The sequence below is a fragment of the Gossypium hirsutum genome, chromosome A05 (assembly GCF_007990345.1).
Source record: "Gossypium hirsutum isolate 1008001.06 chromosome A05, Gossypium_hirsutum_v2.1, whole genome shotgun sequence".
Lineage (NCBI taxonomy): Eukaryota > Viridiplantae > Streptophyta > Magnoliopsida > Malvales > Malvaceae > Gossypium > Gossypium hirsutum.
The window spans coordinates 781,327-795,262 of record NC_053428.1 but is presented as its reverse complement, the minus strand read 5'-3'; the positions used below and the strand labels follow the sequence as shown (position 1 = coordinate 795,262).

Genomic DNA, 13,936 nt, shown 5'->3' with positions numbered 1-13,936 from the left:
TGTATTCTTGAAAGGGTTAATATATAGTTTAACCCTAACTTATCCAAAAGTACTTAGTACCTAATTTTTTTTGTTTTGTATCTAATTAGTACTTAAATTTGTATTATGTCACACACATTGTCCCAATTAATTAAAATTAATTTTTTTTAAGGGTTAACATGTAATTCACTCCTTAAGCTTGTCCAAACTAGTCCAAAAAGTACCTAGTTGGTGTACACTTGTCCAAAAAGTTACTTTTTTAAAATTAATTTATATTTTTTGAAAGATTTTAAATTTTTTTAATTTATGTCCACTGTATCATATTGAGAGGCTATCACATGTTAGTATAGGTTGGTCATTAATGCTACATCAGCACAATCTAACGGTGTTAGTGCGGAGATAATATAATTCATTAAGTGTTGGGTGCAATGACAACGCACATTGCACTCTCAATGAGAAACTCGAGTTTAAATATTGAAGGCAACATTATTAGGAGGAGCAGCCACAAAACTCAAAAAGAATAATTTATATGAACAGTAAAACAAGTATAGAAGATACCTTGGTAATACAATTCATAACATTCCCCAACTCAACCAAGAAGAGGCTAAAGGAGTTAAATATGTGAACTCATCCACTGATCTTTTATTCCCTGTTGTTTGTGTTAGTTTTCACATGCAAAACCGAAACCAAAGATCTATAGCAGATATTTACAAGTAATAGAGTAACACTTTACAGTGTCCAACTTCTTTAAAGTTCAGCTCATTTTTTATAAAACCAAACACCCAATAGAAGTTCACAAGTTACGACCAGGTGCCTCATAAGCTATGCTAAAGCTTGAGCCATAATTGAACGCTGCGACAGCTGCTGCTGATAAAGTTCACGGAAAATACTGTATTTGGCATCATGATACTTCTTCACCCTTGAGTCTGTTGATGGATGAATGACCTGCATGGTTATATGAGTTGAAAAAAACAAATATATGATGACTTGCTACTCAAAGATAACCAACGACACGTAAAATAAGACCACCTTCCAACGCCAGGCATGCATTGCCATCAGTTAACCTGTCTAGGCTGAACCGCTTTATGAAAGGTTTAAAACCAAAATACAGCTCAATTTTAAACTGAACCTTCAACATGAGCTCAATACATTTCATGATAAAAGCACGATACCAATAGAAGCAAATCAGGACAGCTAGCACACCTGACCAGCTGCATTAAGTGCTTTCATTGCCTCACTGAGACAAGTATACTTCTTTGCTGCAACTGCACCGAGAATAGCAGCCCCTAAAAGCACTGACTCACTTTCACGCGGAAGAATTATAGGGCAACCTGAAATTATGAGCAAATGGTCACCCACCAATAAAAAGAATAAATAATAAGAGGGAATTAGCAAATTATTAGCAAGAAAGCCACAAGTTTTAATCAGCATATTAGCAGCATAGAATGCAGCATTCAAATGCGGAGGAAAAGCATCATTTGTCCAAATGAAGGTTTTATGTTGCTATGGACTATAAGGGATAGTAAACCTTAATTACAAATTTAGATGGCAGTTACTAGTCAGCATGCAGGAACATGCACGCATGAAAACACATGCATGCAAAAAGGAAGAAAACAAATGCACAAACCAATAATATCTGCATGCTCTTGAATGAAAAGGGCATTTTTTGAGAGGCCACCACATGCAAGCAATGTATCAATCTGCAAAAAGGAGAGACATATTAAGGAAGGATATCAAGGGTAAGTGAAATGAATTATAAAGAACCAATGCCCCGAGGCCAAGCAAACCTATTGGTAAGTCAAAACAGCAGCAGCAACATATTTAATCATCAAGCAATAATTAGATGGCTTTTAATTGGAGCTTCATTGTAGTTGATATGTACCTGAACATCGACGTCAAGTGACATTGTTTGGGAAACCAAGATTTATTGATAGGGCCCAATCAAAACCTTACTAGTATCAGGCACAAATTACTACAGATATTCAATAGGCAGGTGGCCTATTTATTTGGACATTTTGAACTCTGCAATATATATTAGGTGCTCTCGGTGCTAAGCTCAAATTAATCTTTGCTTAATTCTTCATTATGCAATCACTTCATTCCAAGTTCAATTGCTTCTGAGTAGACCTGTCAATTGGATAGCTCGGGTTGGTTTTTGCATAGGCCTAATCTAGGTCAAGTTAGTTCAAGCTTTAAAATTTTCGAGTCATTTCAATTCAGGTCAATTTTGGGTTTGGATCATTTGGGTTTGAGCTTGGGCTTTTTTGGGTCGAGTCATTATAGGTTCTAATCATTTCATGTTTTAATAACTTCAAGTTCTGGTAATTTCTTCTTGGAATCAGCTTCGGGTTCAAGTTGTTGACTTTTATGGTGAAATTGGACCTGGTTGAGGTCTGGGTTGATCATGCCAGGTTTTCAAATTTGGATTAGAATTGGCAGCAACCTGGTTTATTTCATAATTGTTTCAACCAATAAGAACATAAAATGGAACTTGTTACCTGAAGGGAAAAAAACTCGACAAATAAATATTTTCAAAATTGACACGTGAATCTGAAAAACCACAGAGAGAGCAGACCAGACCAGACCTTTATCTCACTATAATTTTTCCATCAAAAAAATTAACAATGAAAAACCTTAGATAAAAAAAACTAATGTACAGAGAAATTGCAGTATTCAGTTCATAATAATTGGAACCTTAAATCCAGAAAGAAGATCAGATTGCTTAAAGGACATGGGACTTAAAAACTATTATTGTTATAAAGCTCTTTCTGTTTAATATTAGTGTATAAAAAAATAAAAAATAAAATAAAAAAAAAGAAAGAAAGAGAAGGAGAGGTGCATATCTTGCCTTGTGACCATTAGCATTGCAATGCTCCACAATATGACGTGTACCATATGCAATAGCCTGCACAGTGGCAAGGTATAGACGAGCCAACTGTTGCTCACTAGGGTCGAGGGTCAATCCAAAAACTACTCCTTTTGCTTTGGGATCTGCAATGGGAGACCTGTGCATCACAATGGCAGAATCTTAAACTCGTTTATAAGGATATGCAGGCAGTACAAACTGGAAAACTCATAACCCAATTCTTTAAATGCTTTACCTATTTCCATGGAAGTCAGGAAGGACATGTGTATCTTCAGTCAAAGCAGCAATAAATGGACACTGCAGCTCACGCATCATTGATTCCAACATACTGTTCAGTAGCTGAAACAGGGAAGTTTCTGCAATATAGAACAAAGAATAGAAAGTCAAGTCAAGAAGCAGGAAAAGGGGGGATAGAAGTCAATTTCTTACTTTGGGAAGCTGCATGGTTTGCAAGTCGTGGAGAAGCAACATGGCTTTCAATTATGTAATCCAATAATGCACCAGTAGCACTCTGCCCCCCTTCTGTGAGCCAGTACTCAGGTATCATCGCTTAATTTGAAGGGAAAAGGGAACACCGAATAACCATTAATGATAAATATCTGTCATAAGTAACCTTACATGATGTAATATAAAATCATTAAAATTATGCAACTGAAATTAACCAAAGTGACAAAGAGGAAGGTTAAAAAATGAGTGAGCTTTGAGAGAGTCTCTAGCCCAATCAAACATTATGTATGGGCATGAGTGTATGTGCATGCTTACAAATGAAAAATATTTATATATAGATGTCTAGTTGGCCCGACTTGTATGATAATTTTTAATAAAGACAGTCTCATAGACTGCCCAGTAACCATATCATGTATTTTGAGATTATACCTGACCAAAATGGTCCCCAGACCCCAGGAATAAATAGCTTGTCCCGTGATACAGCCATGTGACAAGTAGAAGTGCCGCAGACCAACACCATACGATGGCAGATAGCTTCATTATCATTCTCTGAGCATGTACCACTTCTCAGAAAAGTTAAAATATTCTAGTTAATAAGGTAAATGAAGAAAAAGGCAAAATAGTTCTCCATTAATAAACCTTTTTCAGGTAGACTTTCCATTACCCCCACACCACCAGCATGTGCATCAATCAGTGATGTCCCCACAGGTGTTCCGGCTACAAGACCAAGTTCCTGAAAACATAAGTTACCATTTATAAAAGAACAAAAAACAGCCAAAATCATTGGATAAAAAAACTACCCTCCAAGCCACAAAAAAGGATTATGTTAGCATTCTTATATCTAAATAAGTACATTGACTTTATTAATCAACCTCAAGGGAGCACCACTTGAAATCAATAGCAAATCTACGGTACAAAATTTCTTGCCTTTGCAGCAGTAGGAGTAAGACCAGAACCCAGAGCATGGCCTGGAAAAGCTACACTTCGTCCTGTCATTATAATATATGTCAGGTCGTAAAACTAAAAGGTTAAGTTTAAAATTACAGAAGAGGTAAGAAAATGTTTCTTTCACTCATCGATTTCATTGTTTTTTGACACATCCAAAATACAGCTGCATAACCAAAGTAGAAGAATCTATAACGGTTAAAAAGCATTTCTACATTGAATGTCACTGTCAAAATTTCTTTTGTATTTGAAACTTGAATGGACAGTAAAGCAACATAATAAGTGAGTGCTTGTGTAGAAACAGAGCATTTTTAACAAGTCTACACCAGCAGTCAACATTAAGCCTTACCTTTTTGCACTAGTAATAGAGGAATTTACTAGATATACTCAGAGTATTGTATGCTATGGAATGAAATTTGCAGAATGACAAGCTATGGTTGAGAAAGAAGGAATGCTTGCTACCAAACTTGAACTATGGAAGAAACTTTTATCTTATGTTCAGTCACTCTAGAAGACAGAAACAAAGTATTTAAAATGCAAATTCAAAACGGGAATGGAGAGAAAGAATTGTTGATTGATGCACTGCTAATTTAATTTCAGTATCTAGGTTCAGTAACAAAAAGGATTTGAGATATTGCTGGAGATGTCGCCCACAGGATCCAAGTATAGTGGACAAAATAGAGAAATATATCTAGAATCTTGACTGATTGCAAAATTTTCATTTTATAAAGGAAATTACAAGTATAGTGAAATGATAGGTTTAGAATAGCTGAGTTTCAATCTGTTAGTGGTACTTTTGTAATTTTTTATATTTCCTTTAATGGTTGTGAACTGAGAGCAGAGATAATTTCCTGGTTGTTATTTTGCTCTCATGATCTTTCTCTACTCTCAACTCCAACCAAAGGAGATCAAGAAATGAAATTCTTAAAGCATACCAATCTTAGCATGATGGCCCTCAACAAGATCACCTAAGCCAATCTCCTCCCAAAAATCATCATCCCATCCACAAGCTTCCATATCACGAGAATCTTTCTCATTAATATGCTGCATGTGTGCATGACCAAGATATGTCCATTTGCATACTGTGGTGCATAGACTTCGAGTATCATCTGCTGTTGCTCTACAAAAGAAAGTACAAAAATAAGGTTGAATTCATTAAGGTAAGAAATGAGCATGATGTCTTGACATCAAGAAGCTTATGAGATAGATGAGCAAAGAAGACCTATATGACAACCAATCACTCAAGTCCATCCACCTAAATACCATTGACCAAGACTCTTGCAAATTTTCCTTCACCCATAAAAGCTGCAAGAGGAAAAAAAAAGAAGATATCAATCATTGTCCCTATAGCACAAACATGGATAAACTAGTTTCATTTAACAATCATAGGTGAATAATAATAATAATTGACAAGTTCCATACTTATTTTTGCAGCTAAATACGTTGCTCAGGAAACTCAAATTTGCAGACATATAATATTATAAAAGTTAGATATACTGCTTTAGCCCCGCCCCCCGCCCCTTCTTTTACCATCATTCTGTCCCAGAATAATTGCCCATTTATCCACAAGCACTTTCTGAACTACTGTTATCCTCCAAAGTAGTCATACTTGCTTCATTGGCTTAATGCCGTGAACATGCTATATTTTAGGACGCTTATGTTATCATCTTAAGTGCAAATACACTGAGGAGCTTATTTTAGACTGATCTGTATCAACAAAAAATGCACCTGCAAGATTCATGGCTCAGAGCCACAAATTCAAGACAAGTACAAATACTATATGATCGAGGATTATTTTTCAGAAAGTATTTGAAAGAAGAAAAAGAAATCAAGGCATTATCCTTTAAGTCCACACTCCAAACTATGATACTATGGCCTACTTGAAATGGGATCAAATAACTTCAAATTCCCTTTTTTTATTATGTATATCTGAACATGGGGTGCTCTATCTTCCCAACACAAACATTCAGAATAAGTTGGTTGTATGACCATTTTTTCTATCAAAAGATTATGCATATTCAGGGTAGATTTAACCTGGGAAGTGTCTTATATGACTAAACTCATTAACTAGGTACCTTTGGCGGCTGCATTTCTGGTGAAACAGATCCACCACAGTATTGTAACACCGGTGAGTTACGAGAATTAATCTTCTCAGCTTGTTTCACAGCCCGATGGTCCATCCAGACTATGATATTTCTTCTTGAATCACCACTCCAAGAAACAGTAACTGGAGAGCCATCTGCATCCACAGCCACTGCAAGAAAAAGCCATATTTTCCTTAACATTATGTTTACCTTTTCAGTTCCTTACATGGCATACAGAAAACGGAAGTTCTCATTCAAACACCGCGTTCAGTAAATGTTTGTAAATACAAACCAAGTGAACAAGTAGCTGCAAATCCAATGCCCTTCACCTGTTCCCCATCAATATTTGCAAGTGAACATGCTGCTTTCACAGCTGAACAGACTGCATGCCAGATATCAGTTGAAGATTGCTGATATAAAAAGAAATAGTCATGATTAGCCCACAATTTAATCTCCCCCCCCCCCCTAAAAAGTAATAAAAATAAATATGGTAATGTTTCTTCCAATCAAGGATGTTGCAGCATAAATTCCACTTAACAAAATAATAGGATCACAGAATGCTAATTCAGCAATTAAGTTTAAAATTTTTAATTCTTTTTACCTCAATACAATCGCCTTCTTTCCATATTTGTATTGGGCTACTAGCAGATCCTAGAAGCTTCCCTTCCTCATCAAAGAGACCTGAAGCAGGCAGTTATATATAATAAAAAACGCAGCAATGAGGTTTACCCTGTAAAAATATTGCAAAAGAGAAAAAAAAATGCATGATGTGCCTTTTTTCCATACGCAGGAAAAAGAAAGAAAGCGCAAGTCATGTTTAAGTTGAAGTTCAATCAAATTTTCATCTCATAACTCTTAGCTCAGTTTCAAATGTTTACTTCGCTATTTTCTTTTAGCTTAATCAAAGTTGATATAAATTCTTAACGAAAGTTATAAAAAATCAAGATTCACATTTGAATTTCTTTTCTATTTTTTTTTCTAAAGCATAAACACCGAGCAAACATAATTTTACCAGAAAACAGAAATATGAAGATCATCATTTCATTATAGATAAACAAAGTTGCACGGACTCAGCTATCAATTAACGAATTTGACCAATCAACATTCCATTTTCAAGTCTAATTACTACCCCAATTCAAGTTCAAACAAGGACTAACTGTGGTGTTCATAAGAGAAGTCAAGTATTCAAGACATGGAGATTAAAAGAAAGTTGAAAGGGGATAACAGAGTGGATGTATCGGTTTAAAGTTTAAACTGAGAAAAGGTGAGATTCTTCTTCCTCCTACTTCAGTTGCAGCAATCACAAAGGGCAATGTCAACTATTGTGATGAAGTGTCAGACACAAATTCTACGTCGAATTTTAAATTCACGTTGAATTTTAAATTCACTTTCTTCAAATGATTAAGCAAACAAGCAATCAAGCAGTAAGCATTCCAACCAAAATCATAAATAATCACGCGAATTCTTATTATACGAAGAAAATAGAAGGAGAGAAGGAAAACAGACCGGCGCGTGCACTACCGGTGCCGACGTCGATGCCGAGGAAGACGTTGCAATGGGAAGTAGGGGAGGAGGAGGCGGAGGAGATAGCGGCGGCCATTTCGAGGAACAAAGGGGAGGAGATACTGTGAGAACAGGCGGATGGAGAAGAATGGAACCGGATTTTTGGATGAGGTTGTTGATGTTGTTGTTTATGTTTGCCGAGAAGCGGCGTCGTATCAGACCGAGTTCTCCCTTTACCCAACATTTCTTTTCCTTTCATATTCATCAACTTGCAATTTTTTTTCCCTTTTTGGCAGGCTTTTGTTTAATCCGTGTTTTCCATTTTGTTAATCTGTTTCATTTCTTTGCTTTGGCTTTGGTTTTTAAGCTCTACTAAAATCACTGGATGCTGAAAGCTAGATAAGTTTTAGTTTTGTCCTATATAACTAAAACAAAAGTAAAAAATTAATTTAACATTGAATAATTTTACTTAAAATAGTAAAAAAGTGTAATAAAATGTTTTTTAATATTTAAATTTGAATAATAATATTTATTATTTCAAAATAATTTAATAATATGATAAGGTTACTTGTGTACTTTTCTTATTTAATTTTAAAAAATTATCACATATTTTAAAATATTTATTTTTTAATGTTTTAAAATTTTTATTTACGGTATACCAAATATTATTATAATGCTTTTATTAGAGACAATACAAAAAAATTTTCTTTTCTTTTTTTGTAATACCAAAAAATTTCTTTAATTTTCAAAATAAATAAATATAAATGTCATCTATCTAATTTTGTTATTTTCAATTGATCACCAATTCAATAATGAATATAGCAAATGCATAATGACTTTTTTGATCTTCTGCCCTATAGATCTCTCCTTTGTTGATTGGAAATTTGAAACGGATATTCGAAAAAAATGATTGCTTAATTACAGTATTGATTTTGAAATTTGTATATTTTGTGATAAATACGTTGAGTATTGTCCAATAAATTGTTTATCAATGACTGAAGAATATGAACTTTCTACTTACAATCATCACGAATTGAATTATAATCAAATTGCTTTGGGTCGTTTACCAATGTTAGTAATTGACGATTATACAATTCGAACAATTTTGAATTCAATTCAAAGAAAAACCCAATTAGTAAACCTCCTGTTCTATTAAAGTAAAGAGAAATTTCTCATTCATTATTTTAAGGTTCCGGTTTGGAACTTTACAAGAAAAAAGTCATTTTAGCCCTTCATTTAATTTTTTATCTCTTTTAACTTCTTAACTTGTATTTTTTGTCAAATCATTTCAAAGATAATTTTTGTTAACATTATTGATGTGGCATGCACATTGATTGCCAAGTGGATGACATTTTTTAAAAAATATACAATTTTTTTTATAATTTTTATATTTTAAAATTTTAAATAAATGTTGATGTGTCATCCCGTGGCGATCCACCCACGTGTATGCCATATCAACAAAGTTTAAAAAAATATATTATCTCTTCCATCCATTTTGGTGTGAATTAACAAAAATTAAATGGTGGGCTACAATAATTTTTTTTATAAAGCTTAAAGGTCAAATAAGTCATTATGTCTTTATCAAAAGACTAAATTACTAAAAAAATGTTGTTTTTTAAAAAACTTACAAGATTAGGCCATTTTTTTGAAAAATTACAAGATTAAACTGATTTTACAAGAACTCTTCCCAACTCTGAAGCGTTTTCAGGTAATTTGCAAAACAAAACTTCCAAATGTAGGTATTTTCTGCCTCAATATCTTTTTTTTTTTATGTTTTTTAGTGCCACCTCTTGTAAAAATAAAACTTATAAAACAAGTTTTTATATGGACTCCAAGTCACATTTATTTTGTTTTCTCAAGCGATATGGGATATGTGATATGTGATATGAGTATATACAGACTTATAATCCATTTATAGATTATTACTATACTCTTTAAACTAATAACATAAGATTAAAGGCTACACTTAATTTTTATAAATTAAAAACAATATTTTTTTTAACGTTAAACCCCAACAAAATAAAACATTATAAGCTCTTATACAAATATTATCGTTGTTAAAAAAGTCCAAAAATACAAATTCTTTTATTTTATTTTTTTATAGGTAAAGTTGTTTCATGTTTGAATCTAAAATAATATGTTAATAGAAGAATAAATAATAGTACAATTTTTTTTGTTAACAAATTATTTATTGACTAATGTACTTTTTACTTTTAGAAATATAAAGAAATATAAAAATAAACATATCACGCTAATGCAATAATATCTATAATTATTAATAAAATAATATTTATATTTAACATATTCAAAAATAAAGCTAAAGTATGTGTCAATATATTATTTCTATTAATTTTTACACTTTAATATTTATATAGAAAATATTATGTGTTACTGTAGGTGGCCTTATTATATAGTCCCATGCCAAATTTATTATTTTCACTTTATGATGTTTTATATAATTAAAATTCAAAATTCCCTCGAAATTTTTCATTCGTCTGCTCAAACACATCTTCATGGAACAACTTATGGGTGGTTAAGTGAACAGACAATGGTGAATTAGAGATTAAAAGATATCAAGAAATGTTTTAATATTGTATATTAGTTTAATAAAAGGCCAGGGTTGTTGAGATCAAAATTTTAAGGTTTAGAAATTTTATTTTATGAATTATTTTTATCATATCATCTACGTTTCTATCGATTAAAAATAAGTATATATATTTTTTTCACATCATCTATAATCTCTCTTTATCAATTGTACATATAACATGGAGAAAATATAATATATTTATTTTTAATTAGAAAGAACTATAAATGATGTGATAACGAAGGTTAATAAAATAATTTTTTCAAAGGTTAAATCAAGTTTTTTTTATATATATATATATTAGAAATCAGAGCTTTAATGGAATTGTGAGGCCAAGATAAGGAAATAGGATGTTGAGTTCTTTTAGTCATAACAAGCTCAACCAAGTTGATTCTTCCTTGAAAGTCTTATATTCTTTTGCATCTATAGACCAACCAAGAATCTTAGATAAGTACAATGAATCAAACCCACCCCAACATTAACTAGACAATTCCAAAAGTGATCCAGACTATGACCCAAATCCAGTTTCAATTTCAACAGTTGGTGGTCCAACATTAGCGACTATAAGCTCGACTCCTTTGATTAGATATAGAGAATGTTTGAAGAACCACACCATCAACATGAGCAGCCATGTCATCAATGGTTGTGGAGAACTAATACCAAACAACGAAGACGACAACTCAGAAACCTTTTGATTCTACTTTTAGTTCTTGGAAGCTCAAATATGAAATGGGACTATATAATAAAGGGTCCTGCTTTGAATAAAACTCAAAGAAAAAGATGAGTTTGTGGGTTTTTTCAATTATTTAATTTTTTTTATATTTTGGTTAACCATTAGTATTGAGAAAATTAATTTTAATCTTTTAAAATGATACGCAATATATTGTGTCATGTGGCATTTAATAATTGGTCCACGTCAAAAAAAAATATCATGTCAAATTTTTGTTAAAGTTTTTAAGGGGAGTGATAAAAATGAACAGAATGGTAAGTGTCTAAATTGAAAACTTTTTATTTTGAATGCTTAAAAGAAAAATATTTTATAAATTGGTGATTATTTGTATAGCTTATATCTTTAGTATACAATATAGAAAAAAAAAAGGTGCATGATTCAAATCTAAAATATTATCATTTTTTAAATTATAATTTTACCATTTCAATCAAAACTATTCTTTTATTATTATGTAATTTTTATTATTTAATTTTATCCTTGTCACCAATCTTTATTGTTAGTGTGGATTTTTTTTACGTGATGGATGTATGGAAATAATAATTATAAGGATATAAAACAAAATTAATTTTTTTTTTCTATGTGAAAAGCTAGGAACGAAGGAGACTATACACCACCATTCTCTTTAGAGGACAAATTAAAATTTTAAATCCTTTTAATTTTTCGTATCTTTTTCATAATAACTTATCACATACAGAGTGATGGGAAATTTCAAAAGATAAAAGAATCATGACCTGGTTTTGAATAAAGAACAAATAATAAAAGAATATAATTGAATATTAATCTCTAAAACAATTTGATCTAATAGGCTTGTCAAGTTTTTTAAGACATATTGCACTCTGGAGGTAGACCTTGAGGAAATCTCTTAGCATCATTGCAGTAGTTGTATATCATGTAGTTCTTTTGCACCCATTTCAACCTTTGTTGCTTAGCTGAATCCATTTCTTGAGAGAACCATGCACTGTTTGTCGATGCAGAAGATGGTGAAGCATTCGATTTACACGAAGAAGCCCCATTGGACCACACACAAGCATCGGCATTGAAGTTCCTGTAAGAGGCAGTGAAAGGAGCTTGAGTCCAGTCGGTCTTAACCAAACCACCCCTTGTGGCCCAATCATCAGCATTCCACAAGCTAGAGTAAATTCTCATCGGCTGGTTCTTAGGAAACGGGACACCAAATGATTCCATGTTTTTGAACTCTCTAATGGGTGTACCGTCAACAGAGAAGCTGGAGCATAACAATATCAAAAACTTAGTCAATCAATCAATTTGAAAACAGAAAAAAAAAATCTAATGGATGGTTTATTTTATGAATACTCACATTATACGTTGGGGATTCCAAAGGATTGAATAAGTATGGAAATCTACAGTTGGGTCAAACCAGAGGTAGAATTGTTGTTCTCTGTTACCCTTTCCTTGACTGAACACATTTGTGTGAAGAATGTAAGGGTCACCACTTAAATTCCCAAGGAACTCGAAATCAATTTCATCCCATGTTGATCCTTTCGAAGATAGCTGCAAATCAAAAATATGGATAAGTATATGTACCACAATACTATAAACCCATTGCCGTTTATTGTGACTTGATAAAAAAGAGTGGAATATTAACTTACATAGTAAGCAGTGACTGTGCCAGCGGAGTTTCCAGGGACAAGCTTGAGCTGCATATCAATCTTGCCGAATAGGTACTCGTTCTTGGATTGGAAACCAGAACCAGAAGCTTTATCAAGGGAGAGAGTGAGAACCTCTCCATTGTTGACGATTTTACCACGGCCGTCTCCCCATGTTATGTCAAAATCATTGTGGAAATTGCTGGCTGATGATGCCATGAGACAAGCAACCATAAGCGGAACAAGCAAGGTAAATTTGAAACCTGAAGAACTCATTTTTGACTTTCGATTTTTTTTGCAGAGCAGAGGATTTATGTGATGATTTGGTATGATGGAGAGGAATGCTGGAGATTGGCATTTTTATAGTGAAGAGAAAGGGTCAAGGAAGAAGCCAAGGAAGCTGCTCCCCTTCAGCTTGGTTGTAGACAGTTGTTGTTCGAGTACCGATAATATATATAAATAAATAGCCAGCTGTAAAAAAGAGCACCAACCAGGAGCCAACAAAAACACAATTCATGATATCACGCGGCTTTAATGGAAAAGTGAAGTGTTTTGGGCCAATTGCTGCTGAGTTGCTGTCGCCAGGTTGCCTATACGACAAGACGATGCAGCACCGCCTTTAAGTAACTAAAAATATCCGAAGTGTTACTAAGGATAAAACAAAGTGGTCCCTGTGCCAATCGAAAATGATTTGTACTTTTTCCTATACCAACATCTATTCTCTTTTGATTTAAGTGTAATTTTGTTTCCAGATAGTATTACTTAAAATCTAAAAAATTTTAATAAGAGTATGAGTTTAATTATTTTTTAAAAAAATTTTAAAGATTTTTTTATGCATTTTGAAAGTTTAAGTATTTAATTGAGTGGAAAAAAAGTAAGAATTTAATTGCTCTTTTTTTTTTAGTTTGAAAACTTTTTTGATACATTTGGAAAGTTGAAGTGGTTAATTGCTTATTTTAAAAAATTTGAAGACTTTTTAATTATTGCATTTAAAAATTAGAAAAGAAAATTATAAATAATAAATTTTAGAAAAATTATTAAATTTTAATAAAAATATAAAAATTTAAAATTTATTGAAAATTAATTTTTTTATAAAAATAGTAAAAAATAAAATTTTATAAAAATGATAAAGAAAAAAATTAAACCCCCTTAACTTTTCCTTGTCTCGAATGAAAAACATATTTTTATAGG

The 13,936-nt window shown here is 32.4% G+C and overlaps 2 protein-coding genes across 3 annotated transcripts; both read right to left on the bottom strand.

Annotated features, from left to right (window-relative positions):
- Positions 1–597: 597 nt before the first annotated feature.
- Positions 598–8,210, bottom strand: LOC107941414 (FGGY carbohydrate kinase domain-containing protein). 2 transcript variants are annotated; one of them, XM_016874982.2, is made up of 15 exons: positions 7,828–8,210; positions 6,923–7,002; positions 6,614–6,731; positions 6,313–6,491; positions 5,460–5,542; positions 5,173–5,357; positions 4,220–4,281; positions 3,932–4,025; positions 3,722–3,841; positions 3,275–3,394; positions 3,081–3,201; positions 2,828–2,984; positions 1,607–1,679; positions 1,183–1,310; positions 598–924 (listed from the first exon to the last, which is right to left on the bottom strand). In XM_016874982.2, exons 1-15 carry the CDS (start codon positions 8,087–8,089, stop codon positions 802–804), a joined length of 1,905 nt encoding a protein of 634 aa, XP_016730471.1. In that variant the 5' UTR covers positions 8,090–8,210; the 3' UTR covers positions 598–801. The 2 variants fall into 2 exon arrangements, with proteins under 2 accessions (XP_016730471.1, XP_040968632.1); XM_041112698.1 differs by lacking the exons at positions 6,923–7,002; positions 7,828–8,210 and having other exon boundaries at positions 6,651–6,714.
- A 3,562-nt stretch (positions 8,211–11,772) lies between these two features.
- LOC107941404 (xyloglucan endotransglucosylase/hydrolase protein 22) lies at positions 11,773–13,172 on the bottom strand. The gene is made up of 3 exons (XM_016874970.2): positions 12,749–13,172; positions 12,457–12,650; positions 11,773–12,363 (listed from the first exon to the last, which is right to left on the bottom strand). Exons 1-3 carry the CDS (start codon positions 13,019–13,021, stop codon positions 11,958–11,960), a joined length of 873 nt encoding a protein of 290 aa, XP_016730459.1. The 5' UTR covers positions 13,022–13,172; the 3' UTR covers positions 11,773–11,957.
- Positions 13,173–13,936: the final 764 nt, after the last annotated feature.